The 23,781-nt window shown below is 38.8% G+C and overlaps 1 protein-coding gene across 5 annotated transcripts in view; it reads right to left on the bottom strand.

Annotated features, from left to right (window-relative positions):
* Positions 1–23,781, bottom strand: part of ZEB2 (zinc finger E-box binding homeobox 2) — a 130,508-nt gene that overhangs the window by 6,001 nt on the left and 100,726 nt on the right. For all 5 annotated transcript variants that reach the window (XM_081143432.1, XM_081143435.1, XM_081143436.1 and 2 more), the window contains 5 exons: positions 13,625–13,813; positions 12,669–12,883; positions 9,934–10,042; positions 7,046–9,015; positions 5,502–5,682 (listed from right to left, as the gene is read on the bottom strand). In XM_081143432.1, the coding sequence (XP_080999558.1) occupies positions 5,502–5,682; positions 7,046–9,015; positions 9,934–10,042; positions 12,669–12,883; positions 13,625–13,813 (2,664 nt within the window). The remainder of the gene's footprint in view (positions 1–5,501; positions 5,683–7,045; positions 9,016–9,933; positions 10,043–12,668; positions 12,884–13,624; positions 13,814–23,781) is intronic.

Below are 23,781 nucleotides of genomic sequence, written 5' to 3'. Positions count from 1 at the left end.
ACGTATTTGAACCAAGCCATTCTCTTCCTTACGATTTTAAAACAAGAACTTGCGTGAAAGAGACAAGGTTGGCATGGTCGCTGGCACGGGCACTTTCTACCCTCTGCCTGTAAGTCCTACACGGCTGCTTTGAAAATGGGGCTTCGTGTCTCAAGCGGGAACAAATGGCCAAGTTAGGCTGGAGCAGAGACAGAGGAAAGATGATGCTAAGGATGTCTGATCAGTCATATGATTCTAAGAATAAAAATTAGAGAGCAAATCATTTGAAAAGACCAAGTGGAAAGACGGACGTCGCGGAGGCCGGACTAATCCCAAGTAGTGTTTTCCCTCTAAGGTTTTCCATGAGATGTCAGCCACTTGTTGAGTGTTAAAATACTCTTCAGCTAGAGAATGCTGTATTTCCTTTGGCATTCTAGGCACTTTCTAACCAGTGTTTGGAACTTGAAACTAGTGCCAAGCCTAAACACATCTGGTTGATTCCAGGCCGCAAATAGCACTGGAATGCCTTCAACACCTTCCATAGCTGCCATACTTAAAAGTTTATTTCCAAAATAGAACTGACAAAAAAATTTATCAGACTGATGCTCCAGAGTTTAAGTCAGAAATGCGTCGTGTAGAGCGCTCTGTATCATAACATTTCCTAATACAAACTTGCATTTCAGCAAATTAAACTGAAAATCAGCCTGAGTAGATTTGACCTCATTTTCATCTGCTAAGTGTCATGTTCTGAGATTAGAAACCCATTCTACACACTTCAGGTATTCAGTTATATGGTGAGATATAATCTCAATTAGTAATCAAATACCTTTACTAATGGTATTGAATTGCCTCCGGGGCATGCTGCTATTTAGAAAATTGTGTAGGCTGCTACTGCTATTTCATTAATGGTCATTATCTTATGGGAATATCCAATATAAATATAGTGATGATTGATGTGATAAGGCAAATTCTTAGAGTAGGAAGAAGTTATTTACCTGTAAGAGAAGAAATTAGAAAGGTATTTGCTGGTGACTCTTCCTTGTATTGGAAATAAGGAAGATTCTTATGATCTACTTCTCATCTGTGCCTAATAGTCTGAAGAAAAAAGCAGAATTCAAACCACACCAGAACTACTCCTCTTGGAGAAGATGTTTTGAATGAGGCAAACTGGATAACATAGAAGAGAATTCCGATGGAATATCAAGAGACTGGAAAGACATTGGACAAGACCGCCGTAGGGGGAAGTTCACTTAGCAGGAAGCAGAAGTGTATTTAGGAAAAAGACAGGATTTGCCTTCCGGAAAACATGAAGTCGCTCTATACAAATGTGGTCTCTCTTGGGTGGTATTGACCTTAAAGGAAAGGATGCTATCAGAAGCAAGGATAGGACATTTCTGACAGAGGTGATTTTATTCACAGGGACGGGGTGGTACAGTGTTAAGTAGGGAAAATGGGTTCTGCGGTCTGACTTTTGGGTTTAAATCCACCTTGTATGACCAGCTATGCAGTCTTAGGTCTGTTAACCTCTCTAAGGCCTGAAGTCCTTGTCAGGCCAAGGGTAATCATTTGGGGACCTAACTTGTGGACCGGGCGTAGCAGTAAAAGGGAAAACATAGGTAAGCAGAGTGTTTAGTGTAAGGATAGTACAGTGTAAGCACTCATTTAATGTTAGATCCTCTTATTTGCACTCATCAATGCATTTTCAATAATTTCCCACGTTGCAAGCAAGATGCATGTATCAGGAGCAGAATAAATGGAAGAAAGAAATCTGAATGGAGAGAAGAGAAATTGCAGGTGAAAAAGTTCTTGGAGCTGTAGTTGCTACGGCGCGTATTGGCAGAACTGTCCTACAACCTCCGTTAGGTACTAACGTCTCATCAGGTCAGGAGCACAAAAAGGTCAACCAGATAGGTCACTTCATGGATTGGCTGTGTGAATAATTTTGAATGAAAATCACAGCTGATATGGCTCTTTCTTTTCCGAAGGAACAAAACACAAGAGTGTCCTTAGAATAAACACTGTCTAGGACAAGTTTCAAGACCTATTAGAAATGCTTGGCGGATGTCCACTAATCTGCCTCCTATTACGTAGATACTCTATAGTTACAGGGAATTCATTTGATAGTAAACAATATGCTTACAATAAAAATATGTTAATCCTGCATTATGAACTGATAATCTGAAAGAAGAAAATGTTCAGTTATTATGTTACGCAAAGGACAGAATTTGGACGCGAGAGACCAGGGTGTTTTGACCTATATCTTGCTCTAAATCTCCAGAAGTTTCACTGCTAAGCACTTAGTAAATTCAATTTAAATAGGAGCTGACTTGGACATCCACCTCTTTTTAACTTGTTTGATTGGTTTACCTGATTCAAATCAAGACATCCCAGAATTAAATTTCCACATGAGTAAGATTCAGAAAGAACATACAAATTGACATGGAATGATCAAAACTTTTTTAGGGTAATTTTTTTCCTAATATTTGTGGTTCATGATTCACGTGATACCTAAGATGGCCACTGAAATTATAAATGGAAGGTTTGTGATATTAAAAATATTATCATATAACTAAGAAATAAAATTGACTAGTAATTTATTTACAGCTTCCACTTTATCTACTTAAAAGCAGAAACATTTTTATGACTTTTCTGAATAAGGTGGGTTTCAAAGCACTTACCCCAATGTCTCAATAGAGAAAGTACTCCATAAATGTCGGATTTAAATTTTAGTGGAATACAAATGAGTTCTTAACAGTGTCTAACAGGGGTTTCAGATTTTTTATTTCACAGTACTTGTTTGTGGCAATTAATCCAATCGAAGTCAACATTTATGTATTTTTTTTTTCTCTTTCTCAAGCCCATGTCCCAGAAAAAACAAGCAAGCAATACACCATTGATAAGGAAAATTAAGCATTGTATTGTTGGTGTCTGCCCATGAATAAGTTAAACAGGCTGAGGTAAAAGAGCACAGGATCCTAAGAATAAGCAGCTCACCATTTCCTTCTCAATTTTAACTATTTTACAGGTTAAATTGTGGACAGGTAAGAAACACTTTGTCAATGACACATTCATAATCAATATGTTATCAAATGATTATTCAACTTTATTTCCCAACCCTAGAATCAGTCAACCCAGAGACAGTTCTTACTTATAATTTTCATATTATTACATTCTCAAAGTATTACCGGTGCTTAATATAAACAAATAAAAGGCTTGTGGGGCCCAATTAGGGAAAGAAAACCGACAAAATTTCCACATATATCATGAAGATAGAAAAATTCATGAAGAACTTCACTTTGATGAAACCTAATACATTGACAGTAGTAACATCATGAGATGTTTGGTCAAGAGACCAAAAAGTTAACACACTGGAGACTTGACAAGCTGAGACGCCAACAGGCGGATAATTAATCACACGGTTAGAGAAACCATTGGATGGTTAGCATCTTGTTGCTAAGCCATGTTTCTAGGCAGCAGGTCTTCCCACATCTTAAAGGACAGAACATTTTCTTTTTATTTTATTATCATTTTAAAAAATATATATTTTTTATTGATTTTTAGAGAGAGAGGAAGGGACAGGGAGAGAGAGACAGAAACATCGATGTGAGAGAGAAACATTGACTGGCTGCCTCCTGCATGGCACCCACTGGGGATCAAGCCTGAAACTCGGCCATGTGCCCTGACTGGGAATTGAACCAGTGACCTTTTAGTGTATAGATCGATGTGCAACCACTGAGCTACACCAGCCGGGCTTACTTTTATTTTATAAAATACAATGTATTTTTCAAATTGATTATGCATATTTGTGTTTGTCAACTTTCAGGTCTCTCAACTATCTATATATCTATGAATTTATAGACTCCGTAATTTATTTTTAAAAAGATACTGACTGGATGTCAATATGTATGATAGCCCTCACTAAAATAAAAGTTTACACTCACCATGTAGTAAATGATAGAGTTTGCGTATGGTCATATAATAAAACCAATCAGAGAGGGAAAGATGCCTTCAGTGATGTGCCTATTGTAGCTGAATAATGAAATAAAAATATATTTGAGGTTGATTAAAATATTAAAGTAAATTTAGGAATGAAAATAGCTTTACTCTAAAAATACTAAGTAGGTACTAAAGAAAGTATATGATATCTATCAAAAAAGACAAATGTAGGAAAATTTTGGCATATGGAACTTTGAATTATATCACCCAAGTATAAAAACTGTTGGGATCTGCTATTCAAATTAGACTGTCATTAAAGTGTTCTTATCTGAACGTCTAAAATAACAGCTCAGGCAACTTCCCCCACCTCAGGCTGCCCCCGGGCCCTGAGCTGCTTGCTGCGCTGCCCAGTGAAGACGAGGGAAGCTGGTGAGCATTAAGTGCTTCCCAAGGATAGTTTTCAGTCTTTGAAGGGGTGCCATGTATTTAGATAGTCAAAATATGACAGATAGTATTCCCATTCCTTCTTTTTTCTTTATCACTTTTCCCCAAAAAGCATTACTGTAAGGTTAATTTTTCCCCTCTATATTAAAATGTTTGATATTAGACTTTCTGGTTTAAAATGAGAGTTTTTCTATAATTTTCCCCTGCCGATATTTTGGTCGAAATCCCACAATCTTTCCTTTCCCATGTAGGGTCAGTACAGTGCGCCAAATTTCTAGTGGCGAAGAGATGGAGATGGGTCAGGGACAGGGACAGGGACAGGGAGGAGGCCCAGTCACTTTGCTGGCGGGAGTGGAGGGAGAAGGGCTCCAGAGGGACGCGGCGTCCCCGCACCGCAGAGCTGCAGGTCGGATCTTGGATCGTGGGAACTGATATTGCTTCACATTATGGTGCTTTACCTTTCTTTTAAAAAAATTAACCCACTGTCTCTCTACTCAAAAGGAAGAACTAGGCTGCCATTTTGTCAACTCTATCATTTTTCTGAATTGGAAATAAATTAATGAATTTAGAAAGTTTTATTTTAGTTTTCTAAATATAAGTAGTTTCAGTAGCTCATTTGGCCTATTGCATTACTTGTCTTTTCTTTCACAGAACTAGCACTTATATTTTATTCAAAATATGGACAATTTATAAAAACCAAAGAGAATCGCCACCGAGTCTTGGCTTACTTAATTTTTGTAGGATGACATTAACATAGCTTTACTAAATTTTTTTGTTATTAAATTTTTACATATATAGGTTCATCACAGCTTAAGTATTAGAAGATATTTTAATAACTTGCTTGAGTCATGCATGCCATTTCATCACCCTTGCCATGTAAATACTATTACCTTGGACATGATTTGTGAATTTGGTGTACAGATTAACTCAGAAGATAGAAAGACAAGCACACTCACAAACACGTAAACGATCCAATAAACAGGCAACAAAATGTCCTGCTGAGCTGGGCATAAGCTTTATTTCTTCCTTGTTGAAGGTATCAGCATATGCTACATCTTATGTTGCACAAGTGTACTCATTAAATATTATGAAATGTACAGCAGGCCAGGAAGCACTAACTAGCTAGTCAAAGTCACTCATACCTGTGTGTTCGTATTTGTGTCGCAGAAGGGAACTGCTTTTCTGGAATGTCTTGTCACATAAGTCACACGCATACATGCCACTCTCTGTCTTCTTGATCTTCTTTCGAGACAGACAGGAGTCGGAGTCTGTCATGTCATCTAGGCCTGACATGTAGTCTTGTGCTCCATCAAGCAATTCTCCCTGTGATATAATCACACAGTTCAACACAATGTCTTCTCTTTGTATTTATACCAAACAACTTCGCACAGGCTGACATTTGGAGAACCTCACAGTGCTTGCTATTAATGGATCTAGTTATTTTTGTTAAAAAAACGTATGACTCTCCATAAACAATGCGTGAGGTCTCACATGTCTACAAAAATATAAACCCTCTCTGCCCTAAATGACAGAGATTGTTGTCTTTCAGGGATAGAAAATGGTTAATTCTGAGGGTGAGAAAAACATGACATTTTCTAAAATCTTTAATTTTCTTTATATCAGGAAATACCCATGAGTGAAAATTCAACATCAGAATTTGTGTGTTTTCCAGTGTGCTTAACTTTAGAAATGATCTGTAGCTGCAGAAACCCCATTTTAATTGAATTTTATATTTAGGTACAAAATGTTATTATTATGCAATCTATTTAAATGTATGTCTACCAACCAAAGGCCTCGAGCTATATTTTTATATTTAATTTTCTAATTTGAAATAGGGAATATTAATAACACTTTTTATCAATGTTCTATCTATGTTAAAACAGCCTTCAGCATTGAGCAATAATGAATGTGGATCAGTAAATTATTAAATTTCTTGATATTTATTTTGTCTTGATCCAAAGGAGTGCAAACTTGCATGATAACATACATTTTTCCATTTGCCAGTCCACAGTTCAGTTTTCCTAGACTACGTTTGCACTAATTAATATTAGAGAAGATTAAATAGGCTTAAATACATTTACAAAGGGGGCAGATGTACTGTCAATTGGAATACGGGACAGCTGTTATGGAGGTGCACTGCTACTTATGCTCCTATTTTGCAAACAGGGATTATACTCCACAGTGTTGAAACATACCGGCTTTTGTATTTGGAAAACCACAAATTATTTACTAGTTTGAAATTACATAAAAAGTCATGTGGAATGTGCAAAATATTTTTTAAAATATTCTTTAAAGTAAACTGTTCTCTATAAAACCAAGTACATATCAAAGTTATACATGCAAATTGTGAACATCTGTAAAAGTATCATATCTGTGACTTATAAATGTTAACTTTTAGCACCAAATATTGTTATCAAAGTATAACTGTAAAAGCAGATTAATTTATCTAAACAGACCTCAAAAGTAAATATTAAGTTCTTTATCTTTTTAAGGCAGGTATGCTTAAATAGTACAGGGTTCCAAGGTTTCTTTTTCCATTTAATTCTCTAGGTTCAAGTTAAGACAAACTCTTCTATTTCTGAAATCACAGCACTTGTTTTTTTCCACTCACATTTTTCTCTTACATGCACATAAATGATATTATTTTCATCTCTTTTCATAGCAAAACGATATATCTCATCATTACCTGAAATCCTTGTTTCCGTTGGTACTTTCTCCTTTGCTGCATATCAGCAAAAGTAGCTGCTCCAGTTGGGTAGGTATAGGCCATATGTGGTAGGAAGCTCATCTGATCCAGTCCTGGGTATGGTCGTAGCCCAGGGATACTGGTCTGGACTGGTGGCATGAAAGTGGCAGGGGGAAATGCGCTTTGTGGAGGAAGAGCTGTGTATAAAGGTTTGGCACTAAATGGGTTCATGCCGAACACTGGGTTAGTGCTTTTGCTGTCCAGAGTATTTGAATTTGAAAACTCCTTCTTGATAAAAGTCAAGTTTAGAGGCTCATCTGAGTTTTCGGATGATGAAGAAACACTGTTATGGTCTAAATTTATGCTGCTAGCTTTTGTTTTGTTCTTTGTGGCTATAATACTTTTGGGTTCTTTCATTTGTTTTGGTAATGACAAGTCCAAAGGCTCAGCCTGGAGCTCCTCGGAAGAGAAGCTGTTTGGAGTGTAAGAACTACTGTGGGAGTTTTTAGAAGATGTGGAGGAAAGGTTTAAGGGAGAAGGAGTGTTACTCCTTGAGTGGTCCAATTTTTCAACTGGTTTAATACTGGGAAAATGGGAAGGTTTTGTCAGCCTGAGAGGAGGGTCACAATTCGTAACGCTGTTGTGGAGTTCTGCGATAGACGGCGATGTTATGGAGTCCATAGGTTTTGCGGGAGACCTGGGTAATAAAGCGTCCTTTGTGGGAGGGTTACTGTTGGGAGCTAACGGCTTGGAGTTCCTTTCCAGTGATGGTGACCTGGAATTTGAATACTGGTAGACTTTTCGTTGCTCAAACCATTCCTTCACAAATTCCTGAGGAAGGCCCACAGCAATGGAAATTTTCAGCAGTTCATCAGAGTTGGGCTCCATGTTCATAGCATAATATGCTTTAAGTACAGACATGTGGTCCTTGTATGGGTTGATGGGGCTTGTCATTCCTTTCTCAGAAAGTACAGTTGACAAGAGGAGGGCTTTATTATCAACAAAAACTCCGGCTTTGTTGGGGACTATGTTTTCATGAGGTTGCAGGACTGCCTTGATCTCTTCATTCATTTTACAAAGGTAACGTTCATGCTGATGCAGGGGGATGGGGCCAGGAAAACTTTCTTTACAGAACTGGCATGAAAATGGAGTGGATATGCTGTGGTTCTCAATCATTTTGTCATCGGTGACCAGATCTATTAAAGTACGTAGCTTCTCTTTCTTTATGTTACTGATCTGTCTCCTTGAGTCAGTAGTCAAGCTCTGGAGGCAAGCTTTGGCTTCGTTGACTTTTTCTAATGTATAGTCAATAATACTTTTAGTGGCACCATTATGACTCACTACTGGAAGACCTACAGGTGGCATGTTAGGAGAGGTAACTCCTTGTTCCTCAGGTTGAGAGCATGGATCCTTCATGTGATAACCTTTCAACTTTGAAATTTCTTCAGCCTTGCAGTCCATTTTTTGCCTGGAAACCGTATTGTCCACAATCTGTAGAACCTTTTGTACCTCGCTTAAATTACTATTCATCGTGGGAAATCCAAGTAAAGGGGCTTCCATCCCTACACCTAAGTGCTGCATTGGACTCTGAGCAGACGGATGAACTCCTAAAGGGCTGGTGGCTCCAAGTGCACCGTTCATAAAGGGACTAGCGCCGCTGAACCCGTGTGTGGCCATAAGAACTTTATAGTCATTGAAGTCTAGTGGTTCTGTTTTAATCTTAAGTAAGCCTGTTTGTTCAGACATACTAAGTGGTTTTCCATTCTCCAATTTGTTTCTTAACTGGGTAATGGCTGAGTTAGTAGGAGAAGAAGAAACAGAATTAGGGGAAGAACCCGTCTTGATATTATTTCTCATTCGGCCATTTACAGAGATTAAACCAATACATTTCTTGCTGCTGATGTGCGAACTGTAGGAACCGGAATGGGAGAAACGTTTCTTGCAGTTTGGGCACTCGTAAGGTTTTTCACCTGGAATGACAATTAAAGTTAACATTACATTTCTTTGATTGAGTAATGACTACAATTGTCTACTAAAACAAGATTCTGTAAAACCAAAGGAAAGGAACACAATGGGGTACCTTTACATTCTAGGTGCTTAGATTAGAATTATGTGGCCATAACTGTTTCTGGGCTTTATCTACCCTGGGAGGACATAATTCAAGATGTTAGCAATGGAAGGTGAGGGCTATCTATGCCTTTTGCAGCCAAGATCCCAAATCTTGTCTTGCCATCGGCAGCCTCCAGTTTAAACACAGTGCCAGATTAATGTGTGGTCAATAGCACAATAAAGATGTCACAGTATTTAAAGGGAAGTATAGTCATGGCTTTAATCAATTCTGTGGAGATTCCATTGATTCTACCAGTCCAACTAGTCCTTTGAGTAGCATCCAATTTGGTAATAAAATGCTTGGCAGAACTATCAAAATAGTTATAAAAGAGAAATCTCGGTGCTAGGATATTGTTCTGCAATACACAGCTCTCAGGAATCAAGGAACATGTATCGTAAAAAGCTCTTTTCCAAAACTCTTCAATTTTTTCTTTCATAGTTAGGAACCAAAAATGAACATCCTTCAGAATTTGACATCTGAGTTTCTTCACGTAAAAAATACTTAATCTGTAGAAGGGCAAAAAAGAGCTTCTAGGTGATGTGGTAAATCAAAGCATTTGTGATTTTTAGGAACTATAAGCAGCATTCCTCCTCTTGCTTACTACCAAGATCATGCTATTGGTGGTAATATAAGTCTCAAGACAGGAACACAGAGTTTATGAAATAAATGGGCAGTTCTAAAAAGCTACAAACAAGACTGTGTACATTTTAAGCAGTCTTTTAAAACTCTCTTAATGAAACAAAATGCAAATATGAGCACCAGCTCCTCTGCTACTCACCACTGTGAATTCGCAGGTGTTCTTTCAGATGGTGTTTATATTTGAAGGCCTTGCCGCACTCTGTGCATTTGAACTTGCGGTTACCTGCTCCTTGGGTCAGCATTTGGTGCTGTAAAAGGAGAAAGACTGACATCAGGTTTGTGCAGGAGGAACAAAGGAAATTTGTTACAAATATTTTTAAAAGGGCTCTTTTTTTCCAGACAGGCCAAAAGGTTTGAGTGCATGTTTATTTATTTGCCCAGTCTTTCAGAGTTGCAATAAAAGTGATAATGTTGGCAATAAAATTGGAACAAATTAAAAAAAAAAAGTGCTTTCACATGCGCATCCAGCACTTGCTTTAGGATTATCTCTGTAGTGTCTCTTCCAACATGTTTCTTTGAGCCTTTCGAGATGCGAAAGCATAATTGTGAAGATGTTTGTAGGTCTCTGTTTACTGCAAATTCTGAAATCTGAAGATTCCCTGTTGGAATGCAACTGTTTTGTCAAGAAAAAAATAAATATTATCCTGAAAATTCTACATAGTCCCTCCAATAACTCCTCACACAAATAACTAATTTTATCAAATGTTCTGCATCGGGGTAAATGTATATCTTATACTGAAGCAATACCAAATCTGAAGAAGAAAGAAAAAACCTCACAGAAACAAACAAAAAAACCCTCCTTCACTATAAATATTTCATTACATGATAGGCATGTTTAAATGTCCCCGTCACTGTGTCAGTAACAAGTGTGAACCCTCTTTTTCCTGAGGTGCTGTGTATCAGATTTGAGTCACTGTCAAATGTAAGAGACAACATCTTGGGCTCTAGCTGCTTGAGCAGTTTTATCACAGGCCAGTAGGAAAGACTTCAACGACTTTTCATTTTTCTTTTTAGTAGTGTGCTAGGGAGTAGGGACCAAAAAAAAAAGGAAAAAAAAAAAGTTTGCTGAAAAGACAAGTTAAAAGCAGCGAAGATATAATCAAACACAGCTGACCTTTTTGAACAAGGGAATAAAAAGCACTGTGACTTCGAATTCTGAAGAAAAAAAAATAATACAGTCATCCACTCTGGATGCTCAAGGTAGGAGGTCAGCCTTTTTCAAGCAGCAGTGACACAAAAGCCTTTTGCAAAAAGACAGCACAGAAAGGGTATGACAACTGCTAGGGTGTGCTGAATCTTCCCACATTCCTAGTGAGACAGATGGTGTTACATGGGACACAGGGAGGTTTGTTCAAACAGCAGCAACCTTCAAAGATCAAGCGGAGCCCAGCCCGCCGAGCGCCATTGAGGGACCAGCGCTCATATGTTGCTGAGTTGCATAAACAAACAGCAACAGCTGCTTTGTCTCCCCCCACAGCCCTCAGAGGACTACTATAAACTTTAGTTGTGCCACTGTTAATATGATACAATCATTTTAATTTACTAATTGTAAATGCCATGAGCAAATGAGGGGACTTTTCAACACCAAAGCTACCATTCATAATGCGCCAACACAATCACACTTCTGCATGTGAAATTTAAAGCAGTTATGCTAGATAAATATCTAGGCACTTTTTTTTCTCTCCTAGAGTTTTTGTGCACATAAGCAAGGGGAGATAAACTGTTACATAAGTGTAACTATGCAAGCACAGTTTTTGTAGCTGAACTTCGAAAAACATTCAGGTAAGGAGCCCAATCAGATATAAACGGAATGATTTACAGGGACTGTTCTCTTAAAATGGTAAAATTCCACAATATAGTATCATCCCCATTGCTTGATTGTGTTTGCTGAGTCTCATTTTCCTTAGTCAAAGAAAATAAAGCTCATCAGAAAAAAAAATTAAGAATTTGGTACAATATCCTGTTTAATAGTTTTTAAAACAGATATGGTGGCAAAGCTTATCTAGGGGGATTCCAGCTCTGGAGGGCCAGTTGTTGGGACTTAAGACACACCATTTCTGTTACATCTGAACACATCATATCAGTGTGCAGTCAATTCTCCCACGAGGACAGAAAAAGCAGTTTGCTAAACATGTAAGAGACACTGTGAATCAGTCCTATTTAATCATTTTAAGGATTTAAGAAGCTTTGCTTACCTGTCCAAGGTAGAGTTTTTATTTTTAACACAAGTAAGCCAAAAGAGGCAGAGTAATTTTAACATTCAGCAACAAATATGTATGTCAAAAGGGATCATTTTAAATGTATATCCAACATTTTTAGTAGTAATCTAGTTTATTTTCAATATATGCACATATATTATATGCTTTTAAGAATTTTCCTTAAAGCACTTAATTAGATTTCATAAACTAGTAACAGCTTGTAAAAATACTCTAAGTAATTGAAAGTGTTCTATGACAAGTGAAAGAAATACACATGTCTTTTACTATGACTTAGATCCTATATGGAAAAAATTCCCAAGTAAAACTGGGTGAAAAATGGAATTAAAATTGCCGAGATGTTTAATAATGTATAATTAAAATGCTACCATTTCATTCACTTTTTGTGGAACATAAAAATGAAACTAAAGTCAAGTTAAAGTGCAAATAAAATTTCTAAATTAGAAATTAACACACTCATTCGATCGTGAACATAAGACTATTAAATCATATTAGAAGAGACCATCAAAAAATCATTTAGACCTCAATTAAAGCTATTACCATTAAAAGATCTGCATCTTCAAAATGCCATGAAAAATTAATAATGATTGCCAATCAAAGCAATATCGCTCCTCTAAGGGGTTATTATAGAAAGAAATCACTTAGAGCCACCCCCCACCTGGTCGGTCCCCGGCTTGTGCGTCACCATGTGCCGCTCGAGCTGGGTGCGGTAGGCGAACGTGTAGCTGCACAGCGGGCAGGCGAAGTTCTCCTCGTTCTTCTCGTGGCGGTACTTGATGTGCTCCTTCAGGGACGTCAGGCGCTTGTAGCCCCGGTCGCAGTAGGGGCAGGTCAGCAGTTGGGCAAAAGCATCTGGAGTTCCAGGTGGCAGGTCTGTAGCGCAGAGGCGAGAGGGAGAGAAGCGGGCCAAAAGGTCAGTAAATCAATGGCAGCTAATGGGCTGGCTGCCCGGGATGGCACGACAGGAATCAGGAATCGCTGCAGCCCGCGCCACCCGAGTGCCATCGGCGCGCCCGGCCCCGCGCGCGCGGGCCCCGCGCACACGGCGCGCAGGCTGCTCGGGACGGCGCGCACGGCGCTGGGAAATTAATTAATTACTTAAGCTTTGGGGGGGGGGGGCAGTGTAAACAGCTGATAGACGAGGAGCGTCTCTGTAGGTGACTGACAGATCCTAGCAAACCTTGAGTCACACATGACTCAGGCTTTTGGTGGGAAGGAGCGTGTCAGGTGTTCCTTGCGCGTAAAGAACAAAAAAGGTTAGGGTCAGAATTCCTAAACTTTTGTTTTTCTTCTTCTACCCCCCCCCCCCGCCGCCCCGCCACCCTTTCGAAAGTGAAATATTTCGGAAAGCTAGGAATCAATTTAGATATTTTTATCTCTGAGAAATAGGCTCTAATTGTTCTTGTTCTTTATTGGATGTACAAATGACACAAATTTGCTGACAAAAAAATTTCACAATACCCTAAAATTACAGTTCTAATCTTTGCTCATGAAATTCCATGCCTCTGCAGCTGTTCTTCAAATTTTAAGGTAAACACCCAGGCATGTAGTGCATTTGTAATTGTAACAGCTGCAGAGGTCAGCGCAGTGGCTAAAAATGAATTACAGCCTCACCATTTTCTTCCTGCCCGTTGGCCTCGGGCGTGCCCAGGCGAGACAGCTCCTCGGGGGCCTCGGGGTAGATGATGGCCGTGTCGCTGCGCTGAAGGTACTCCTCGATGCTCACGGCGTGGACGTCGCGCTCCTCCAGTTTCCTTTTGGCAAAGTATTCCTCAAAGTCTGCTGTGCAATTGGCGTTCTTAACTGAAATCATAAAAGGAGAAGAAATGCCTTTTCAGGGCCTTCCTCCCAGGGGCCCGGGTCTGCTTACCTCGTTGCTAGCAAGGCACCTTAACTTGCAAAAAGGCTACAGACACCCAGCTTGTTTGTAAGAAATGTTGCAGGCGATGGGTTATTGGTTAAATGTGTATTCTTATAATACATGCAGAAAAAGAAGGCTTTACGTGAAACAGACACATTTTATTTTCTTCTTTCAGGGATGCTGGTCCACATAACTCACAAACGATGTTTAGGGAAATTTTTTAGAAAAACAACTACATTCTATAAGATTCACAAGCGTGAGAGATCGTATGAGCTCAGAGCTACTTTAATGGTCTGTATAAAATGTCCTTCTCTTTTAATAAAGGTATATTTAACTTTTTATTGTCCACTAAACTTAACGTCCCTGACCACAGATACATCCTGTTGCTAAATATAAGCGTTTAACCTTCCACTCTGAGTATCTCGGAGGACCAGGACTGCACACTCTGAGACAGATGCGAAAGGACAGATATTCCTAGAGAGATGATACTGTGACTTTGTTTAAAAAATCATGGAAAGTGGCAGTTTATCTTTTCCTATAATTTCAACATGTAGCTCAGCACTTTAAAGCTGCTGAAAATAAAATTAAGCTCACGACTGATAGAAATAAAATAAAAGGTAACAGATTGAGTTAAGGAAACGGCTATATGGCTGTGTGAGTTTGATATTATTTTTAAATTTTGTAATTATGACTCTATTCCCATGAAATGAATAATAGTTGTAAATCAATTTTAGCAACTTGTGTGACAAGACTGTGTATATTTGAAACTACTAGATATGTTTCTGAAATAATTTGTGGCTTGAGTATCCTAAATAAAAAATTTTATGCATAAGACAGGGTTGGGAGAGCGGCTGTTACATTATCTCTGCTATAAGTAGGTGAAAAAAAGTCCTTTGCTTTGTACGATTAACGGTGGAGCGCTACCTTCATGGTCTCTGAGAGCAGTTGAGCTTGAGAACACTGTTCTCTTCGCCTCACCTTCTCTGCACTAAAAGATATCACAGTACTTGCTATACTAATTCTCCTTGGCAATTTGTGGGGTCCATTTTTATTTTTATTTTTGGCTTTCACTATTATGAACTGGTGGATTACAGATGAGAATAGAAATTGGAACCTTCCATGAATTCAACAAGTATTTACTGAATGCCTGGTATGTGACAGTCATCGTGTCTTGTTTTGATAAGCAAAAATCAGATCCAGCTTCATCCCAGGAAGCCACGAGAGCGGTCAATACAAGTGATATCATCTCAAAAATGAACATAACATCCATTACAAACTCAAATAAGCATTATGAAAGGAAGTTGTATGGTGGCATGAAAGAAGTAAGAAGGGGGCCTGATGGGGTCTGAAAGCTTTCACTGAAAATGCCTGAAGTTTAACTCAGAATTTGAGGCAGAGCGGTGGCGACTGGAAGGACAGGGAGCATTTCAGGATCTGAAAGGACAGTGCTGGAGCGCAGAGTCAAAGAGGAGCAGCATGAAGTTGGGGTGAAGAGGCAGGCAGGCACCAGACCACGCACCGGGGGACAGCCCTACTAAGGATTTGGGCTTTACCGAAGAGAAAAAGGAAGCCATCGAAGGGTCTTAAGCAAGGAGGGTGACTGGATGAAATTATGGAGTATCTGCATTTTTAAATGACAAATCTGGTTACAGTGTGACAGGAATTGCAGGAATAGCTGATTCTGGGAAACCAGTTAGGAATCTCTTGCCATGGGCCAGGCAAAAGATGAAGGTTGAGAAACTGATGATAGAGGCTACAAGAGAAGTGGCTAGATTTGAGAGACACTTCAGAAGTAAAATCACTAGTCGTGGGGAAAAATTCGGTGTGCCAAAGAGGGTGAGGCTAAGGGCCTCGGGTTTTTCAGATTTGATGAATGGTAGGTGACATTCACCAAAGCAGGGACCGCTGGAATGCTACAAAGACTTGAAACTGTAAGCCAGTGCACTGGATCAAATAAAAGAGAACTGGGGAGCATTACACTTCGTAGACTATTAAACTAAGCGCTAACAATCCTGAGTACGGTGATCTCAAACCTTTCTCTTTTGCCCTGCAATTTCTGTTCATTTTAACAAGAGCAACAGTGTGATTTCAAGACCTACATTTCCTTCAGATATAGTTTCAAAATGTGTAATAGTGGACTAAGAATTTATGTCTTGAAATTTTGCTTAAATCTTTTCTTAGAATCTAAAATGTTAAATATTTTCTTAGAAGAGTAAGTCGGATCACTTTTCCACTGGTATACTCAACGACGCTATGGATGTCTCCCAAAAGATACTTATTCATAATGATCATGATGGCGCCATTTAAGTCACTAGAAAGCATGAAGGAACTGCCAATTGCACAAACTATTTGTCCATTGTTTTGGGTAATCAAAATAACTTCAGATCTATCAAAAATCACTTTTCGTTTTTAAGCGCAAGAAAAATATAAAAGGAACAAAACAGTGGATCCAAGACGAACCTCTTTTGAACAACTAACTGATTTGACCAATGACTGACTTCTTTTTCAGCACTGGCAGTAGAAAGTAATGTAACAGCTCCCTTCTGAACCCAGACCTACTCAAATGTTAAATGTTCAAGACTTGATTTATTTATGTTTTTCAAGAACATTGTCCCATTTAAAGATCCTTAGTCCTAGTAGACATTGTAGATGTACATTTAACATCCTAATTTTATCTTGATATTTCAGCAACTATTTGAATTATCTGGCTATCTTTGCATGAATTTTGATTTGCATATGAATGTTTCCATCAGAAATGTAATCAAATGCAAATTCAATTGGATTTGCATTAATAGCTTTTTGGCTTAAAAGGGAGGAAAATTCTGATTTTTCTGGATAGGCAAACTAAACTGCATCTAGATATACCACTGGTGTTTGGAGAGGCAATTCACTCGCTAGATCATATTTGGCTATGCTAGGCTTCTATGTCAAGTGTCATGGGGACAAAAACCATCAAATCATGAGCTCTCTTTAAGGATCATCTTTAATTATCTTTGTATCCTGAGCATCGAGTACATTGCCTAGAAATTAGTAGGCTCTCAAAAATCATTTATGGAATACATGTAGAATAACGTCCTTAACACTAACCTTGGTGTAGAAGTCCTCTAGTGAAAGGAAGCATGAGACACCTACGGTTGAGCTAGAAACTTACCCCTAGTATTCAAGCAATTGTAGAACAATTATGTGATAAGTTATTGTGAGGATCATAAATGCTTGCAAGGGCCCAGATGAGTATTCAGAGGGTCTCATGAAGAAGATAGCACTCGACCATTTACACCTATTTGCTCCACCAGGACTTTGCTTCATGTGGTACGCTATTAGTTCTATGTCCCAATAGCTAGAGTGATTTAAGTGAGCTAGAGCCTAGCCTTCCATGAACTAGGCATAACCATCATGGGCATAATGTGGGTTTTGCCTGGCGTTGCTATGGGCACTAGCAACATACGGTTTTCCTGCCCCACACCACGACACTCTCCTTTGCCTGGGAACGACGCCTCCTTTGCCCCACTGCCAAGCCTTGTGATGCTCACGGCAGCCACCATGTTACTGCACAATCCTGTTCCCCCAGTCACAGTGTATTAAGCTGCACCTAAAGGGAACCAATCTGAGTCCTACATTCTCTAGGCCAAACTATTGATTGGTCCGGGGGTAGCCGACAAACCTAATTGAGTTCAGTAAGTCCCTTCCTTATGATTTTAGGACTTTGTTCCAAAGAGAACATCAAGAAAGTTTCCCCCCCCCCCCCCGAGTGACTATAGGTGTAAGAAGTAGAACAAAGGAATTGATATGCCCCATATAGAGTAAGGTTTATGAAGCTGGAGTGCAGAGCAGATGACGGAGGGAAGCAGAGACAAGTAGCTGGTCCAGACAGTACATTCGTAGCTGGATTTGCTTCTGGGGCCACGCTGCGCCTCTGTCCTTCCGGGAGCTCTCTTGTCAACCTTCCTTAGATTCTGTGACTCGGGACATCCCCTTTTCTAACTTTAGGCCATGTGTGTTTCAGTCGCTTAGACCCCAAATCATCCTAATTGTTATAATAGAACAAGTGATGGGATTACAGTTTGGTTATTCTCAAAATTGTTAAGAAGAATGAAGTTTTGATTCTATTTGGAAGTTTGCATTTTTGGTTTTGCAAAGATTTTGTAATATAATACTGTAGAGTGGACAGAGGAATGAGGCAGAAAATTGGCTAGAAAGTTACAGAATTCCCCACTGCGTTTTTCAAGTCTAAAATCAACCTTTTTTTTTTTTTTTGGTAATCCTCTTCACGCCTTGGTCTCCTAGGAAGAACTGCCAAAATACACTGACAAAGGATATTCGCATGGTATTTATGATCAAACCATAATAAAATTCACAAGAAACCTCAAGTAATTTCTTCCCGTACCTTCTCCAGAGATTTTGTATTTAGTCCTAAAATTTACCCTAATGTCTTGCAAATATCTCAACCTTCCCGAAGGTCGAGTAAACTTTTCTTTCTCTAAAAAAAGAATTTCATTAATTAAAAATGCTTCCTCATAGCCACATGTATTTTATTATTGCTAGGGTAAATTTCTAGGTGCCTGCAAGTCAAAAAAGCCTCAAATTTCTTATAAATATGATAGTCACTATCATACTAATGTTTATTAATGATACTTTCATAAATACTTTTATGTCTAGCTTAAGATAGAGACTGATTTTTTTAGATAGATAATAGTATCACTATGGACTGACTTTAAAAATTATTGACTAAAAGACAAGCAATGTTGACGGAGCTCTAAATAAAAGAGATATATCGGTCTTCAATCAGTCACCACCCCTCAACAGTTGAGTTGTTTTAGGATACTTTCTCATAGATTCTTAAAAGTGAGTTTTAATCAGTATTTACAAGTAGTTAAATTATAACGAAACCTTGATACTTAATCCTACTCCTTTTCTGTTTCCCTCTCTTTACTTCTATAGGCTCACCATTTATTTTCTTTATTTGTAACAAGCACGGGTTCATGTAGGAAGACAGGTGCTCTATTATCCCTTGTCTAGTACCCAGCATGTTTTTAATTTTCATTAAAAATTGAAGAAATATATTTGAATATTATGCTAAGTCATTTTAATCAACATCAAAATGAATAAATAATTCTTTTGGAAAGGAAAATATCTTGGAGGCTCCAGAAGAGCTGAAGCAAGTGTATGCAAATACCTGAGTGGAATCATTCACCTATCCCCTTGCTTAATAACTGTTTATTGAGTGCCTACTAGTGCCAGAGTGTGGCTGGGATGGAGACACACTCATGTTGATTGATGAAACTTTTCCTAGTTCTGTGACTCTCATATGTAGACACATAACTAAAATGTTTGTGATTCTGCAATATACAGACATAGAAATGCACAAATGTATAGCAGGGGATTATATATATATATATATATATATATATATATGTATATGTATATGTATATGTATATGTATATGTATATGTATATGTGGGTATTTCCTCAGTATAATGTATAAATTGTGCATTTATATATAATCCGGCTTTCATTCACTTCATATATCCAGGAGAAGGGACCAGAAGAAACAATCACAAATGTAGGTAACTGTATTCATCATCTTTTCAAAAAACTGTCGCTTTATTAATAACATTTTAGATGATAAGAAAACATAGAAAACTATTTTTGATTTGGTCATTTGTATTGAATTTCTTAGATTAAAGGAGACCACCCTCAGCATTTGTTGAGGTATACAAAGTCTCATGGCTACTCTGTTTAAAGTTGACTAATTAATGGAATATAAGCATCTCATCGTTAGAAATGCACGTGGGCCTTTCTGCAGAAGGCTTCCAATATCCTTATCGGCAGCAGATGTCTAAATGCAACCCTGAGGGAAGGGGATGATCTTTTTCTCATTACACAGCTACGTGGGCAGCCCAACAGGGCCTCAGGCGCTACAGAGGTGTGTGTGAAGCCAGGGAAGGCTCATCGAGAGCGGCAAAGTTCTCTTCTCTTCTTGGGATTTCGTACGGAGTCTGGGTTGGTCTCTCCACGCCTGCTCAGACGCGGTTTCCTCTGGGGAACACGCGTTCAGATGCCAACAAGAGTCCCACGCGTGAGAGGTCTGGGAGAGAGAGTTGCAGAAGGAACAGGGGATGGGAATCCGCACTACTCTGCAGGATCAAGCAGCTCCCCAAACAGCAGGAAGTAGCCCCGTCAGGGGCAGAGTCTAATTTTAAACTGAGGTTTATGTCAGAGAAATGTGAATATCAAGATGGAGAGACGACTAACCCTGAGACAGTTGATTGCTATGTATCTACAGAATCCATGCCTTTAAAAAACATTCCCAAGTTAGATAATATGTATTATCTTTCACATTATGATGGAATTTAAAATTTGGAATTGGTATATTACTGAAAAGACTCTTAGACTATTTTATTGTATTTTAGAGGGGTTTATAAAGTATGGTGGTTTTGCCCAGTAATTCAGTGAGCTTTGCACATACACGACATGTAAGGATACTCTACAGCACTGGTTTCAAAATGTGGTTTCCAGGCTCAAAGATTCAGTATCACCTGGGAACCTGTTTGAAATGCAATTTCTTGGGAGCCAACCCAGACCTATGAAGTCAGCAATATGTGTTTTAACGAGTCCATCAGCGGATTCTGACACTTGCCCAGTTTGAGAATCACTAGTCTAGGAACTCAATTCTCTGCTTCACCTGGCTAAATAAGACATTCAGTAACATGGTTTCGGGAAACAGCCCAGAATTACTCCCAGGTCAGGAAGCCTTCCTGACTATTTCAATCTGAGTTCATACCCTTGGTCTGCATTTACTGAGCACCATCTGTATATCTCAATATTTGAACTTATCATGTGATGTTGTAATCTGTCGTTTACATGTCTGTGAGCTGACAGAGGCATGGATCATGTCTTATTTAGCTTTATATTACCAGGTCCTTGTACAGTGCCTGGCATACAGCTAATGCTCAATCACTAAATAATTAGACCAAGTTCTGGGTCACTGGACTCCTCATATTGGCTCAGCTATTTGTATTTTTTAAATCTCAATATCCTCATCTGTAAAATGAGCCAGTATATTCTTTCTAGAGTATCCTTGAAGTTTCAGAATTCCATAATTTCAGTTAATTAATCACCCTAATCAGTTTGCTCTTTCATGTGCCTTATTTGTTGCGATTAAAACTTCAAATCAGCACAGCTTTCTGATGGAGGATCCGCATACACAGGTTCAGAAAATATATTTTGGAGCTGTCTGGAAACTACAGCTAATGTCACAGGGAAAACATTGCTTATTGAATATTTTTTGAATGAATGAAGGAGACACTTAAAAAGCTTGAGATATCAGTTATTTCTTGTGAGAACTCTTGCTCTGAAGATAGCTGCTTTTAATCGCAAACAAAGCTAATAAAACCACAGCATCAGCATTCAGTAGCCAGGAAGTGACAGGCTCTTCTTGGTGTACACTGATTACAGTCTGAAAGTGACACTCCTGTCTAACCTGCCAAGTGTTACTTCTGTTTTCCCTCCTCAGAACCTATCTTTACTTTTGAAAACTCTTTGTATGACATTAACTTAAAAATTAAAAAGAGAATTTTCATGACATATCTGACTGGATGATAAAACTCTTCCATCATATAAAAATGTGATAGATATCATACAAAAGAAGAAAAAGACGGGCTTTATATTAATATGGCTCCTTGTTAAGTATTTAGGTACTAATTGAATTATCTAATAAACTGATCTTGCACAATTGATTAACACTATACGTCCACTCAACCCTTGCTGAGAAATATCTCATGATCAAAATTGGGTGGCTTCTGTTACCCATATTAGAAAGCTAGTTAATTTAAAAGTTTCAATTTAATCTCCATGTAAGAGTAATAAGAGGAACTGGAAGTTTTTAAACCAAGAAGATAATAAAGGTACAGAAAATTTCTTACTCTTTTCCCCACTTTCTCTGTGTTAATGATGTGACTCAGAATTTGCGCTTAATGAGGCTTAACCATTTGCTAGCCTGCAATCTCATCACTAATATTACCAATTTAGGAGACTTGTACCTTGCCCTATGATGTTTCTTGCTCAAGGAAGATTTTCAATCTAGGTCTAGATCTTTACCTGGGATTCAGTTATTCAGGAGACCCTTGGAGGAGTCTAAACCTGGACAGAACTGGCGTTTCTACGTGGTCCGTTAGCACTCAAATCCCTGATCCCACCCCGTCCCATCCTGGTTTACACTCTACTGTTATCCTAGTGCATTTGGTGAGGTATAAGCAGAACCGGCTACATAATTTGTGGGGCCCAGTGCAAAATGTCAACAGCAAAGCACTGAACCAAAGGTGAGGTCCTTCGAGCCAGGGCCTTGTGTGACCGTGGAGTCCTGGGTATAATATCATGAGGCAGGACCCCTGAGAACGTCTCCCTCCCATGCTAACTATCACAGGCCTTGCTTTTTGTTTTCTCTGGGTAAAATCATTAGAAAGAAGGGTAGGGTGGAGTGGAGTGGAGTCTGAAATTTCTAGTTTAATTTCCTCATTAAACAAATGATACAACTAAGGTACAGTGTGGTCCGGGACTCATGCAAAGTGACACAAGTAATTTCTGGAAGAGCTGGATAGAGAACTTATGTATTCTGACTCCTAACCCATCACTTTTCAGCTATATCATAATGACTCATTATGAGAAAGAGCGAGAGAACACCATCTTCTTAGTTTCTCACCATGCCTGACTGACTGGCTATGATCTGAATAGGTTCTGGATGCTGAAAAGTTCACTATGACATTATAAATAGTTCTAAACAACATAAGAACACCACGGAATGTGGGGAAAGCCAATGTAAATATCAACTTCAATGTAAATAAAATATTAAATTTAAATTTTCCCCCCGTTTTTCTTTTCATGTCCCTGCTTTTCTGAATCCCGTGCTTATTTTTTTTACTGGGTGATCCACATCTAAATCTATTGGGGCAAAGCAAAAACACCATAAAAGTTCTCCAAATTCTCCACTTGAGATGCTTATTAAAAATTTCCATTTAATTTTTAAGAATCGTATTTTCCTAATTTGGATATTTCTTATTTTTAATCATGTTTCTCAGGGCACTCAATACAGAGTAACTTTATGAAGACCTTGATTAATTAACTATTATGGTTGTAGTAAATAAAGAAGTCTCAAGTTTAACTTAGGACTAGGCACTTCATTCACCGTTCAATCTGCTTTCCCATCTCACATATTACTTATTTACCCCCCACATGCTTACTGATACCCTCCTCTGCGTTCCACTTCCTCAGATTAAATGAAACTGTGTCATCCCTTGATAACTTCCATCCTCACAGCCTTTCCAGCACGGCCACTCCTGCTTTCACCTGTCTTCACCCCCAGAGCAAAGAGGATGGGTCAGCGTACTCTTTAATTCACATTACGGTTTCAAACTAGTGTTCCCAGTTTATTAATTTTTGTTCATTCATTTATTCATGAATTCAACAAATAACCTGTTTACCAACCACCAACACTATATAAACGCTGTGCCTACTGAGAGGAAATACGGAGAAGAGCAAACGTAACCTCTACCCTCAAAAAGCCTCCAATCTGTGATAGTATTTTTTGAAGTTTAAGTCACCCATCTTCTCCATTATATTTTCTTACACTACCCATAGAGCACAAGTAAAATGACACTCATCCTATTATTATCTTCACCCCAGGCTGCCATTACTATCATTTTTGGAAAACTTCATTACTCAAAAGACAGCCCGTGGGGAATCCTGGCTTCGCAGGGCTTTGACTTTCTCTAGCCAGCAACACGGATGCCGCACCTCGGTGCCGGGCTAACCCTGGGACAGTTCCACTCTGTGCACCAGGGCTTGGGGCTTTCGATCTCTGATTTCAGCGTCCTGTCCTTTCCCATCAATGCGTTCCTCATGCCCTTGAAACGGG

Source organism: Miniopterus schreibersii (genome assembly GCF_964146895.1).
Source record: "Miniopterus schreibersii genome assembly, chromosome: 7".
NCBI lineage: Eukaryota > Metazoa > Chordata > Mammalia > Chiroptera > Miniopteridae > Miniopterus > Miniopterus schreibersii.
The sequence above is the reverse complement of the archived record's forward strand: the minus strand, read 5'-3'. Positions and strand labels throughout refer to the sequence as shown.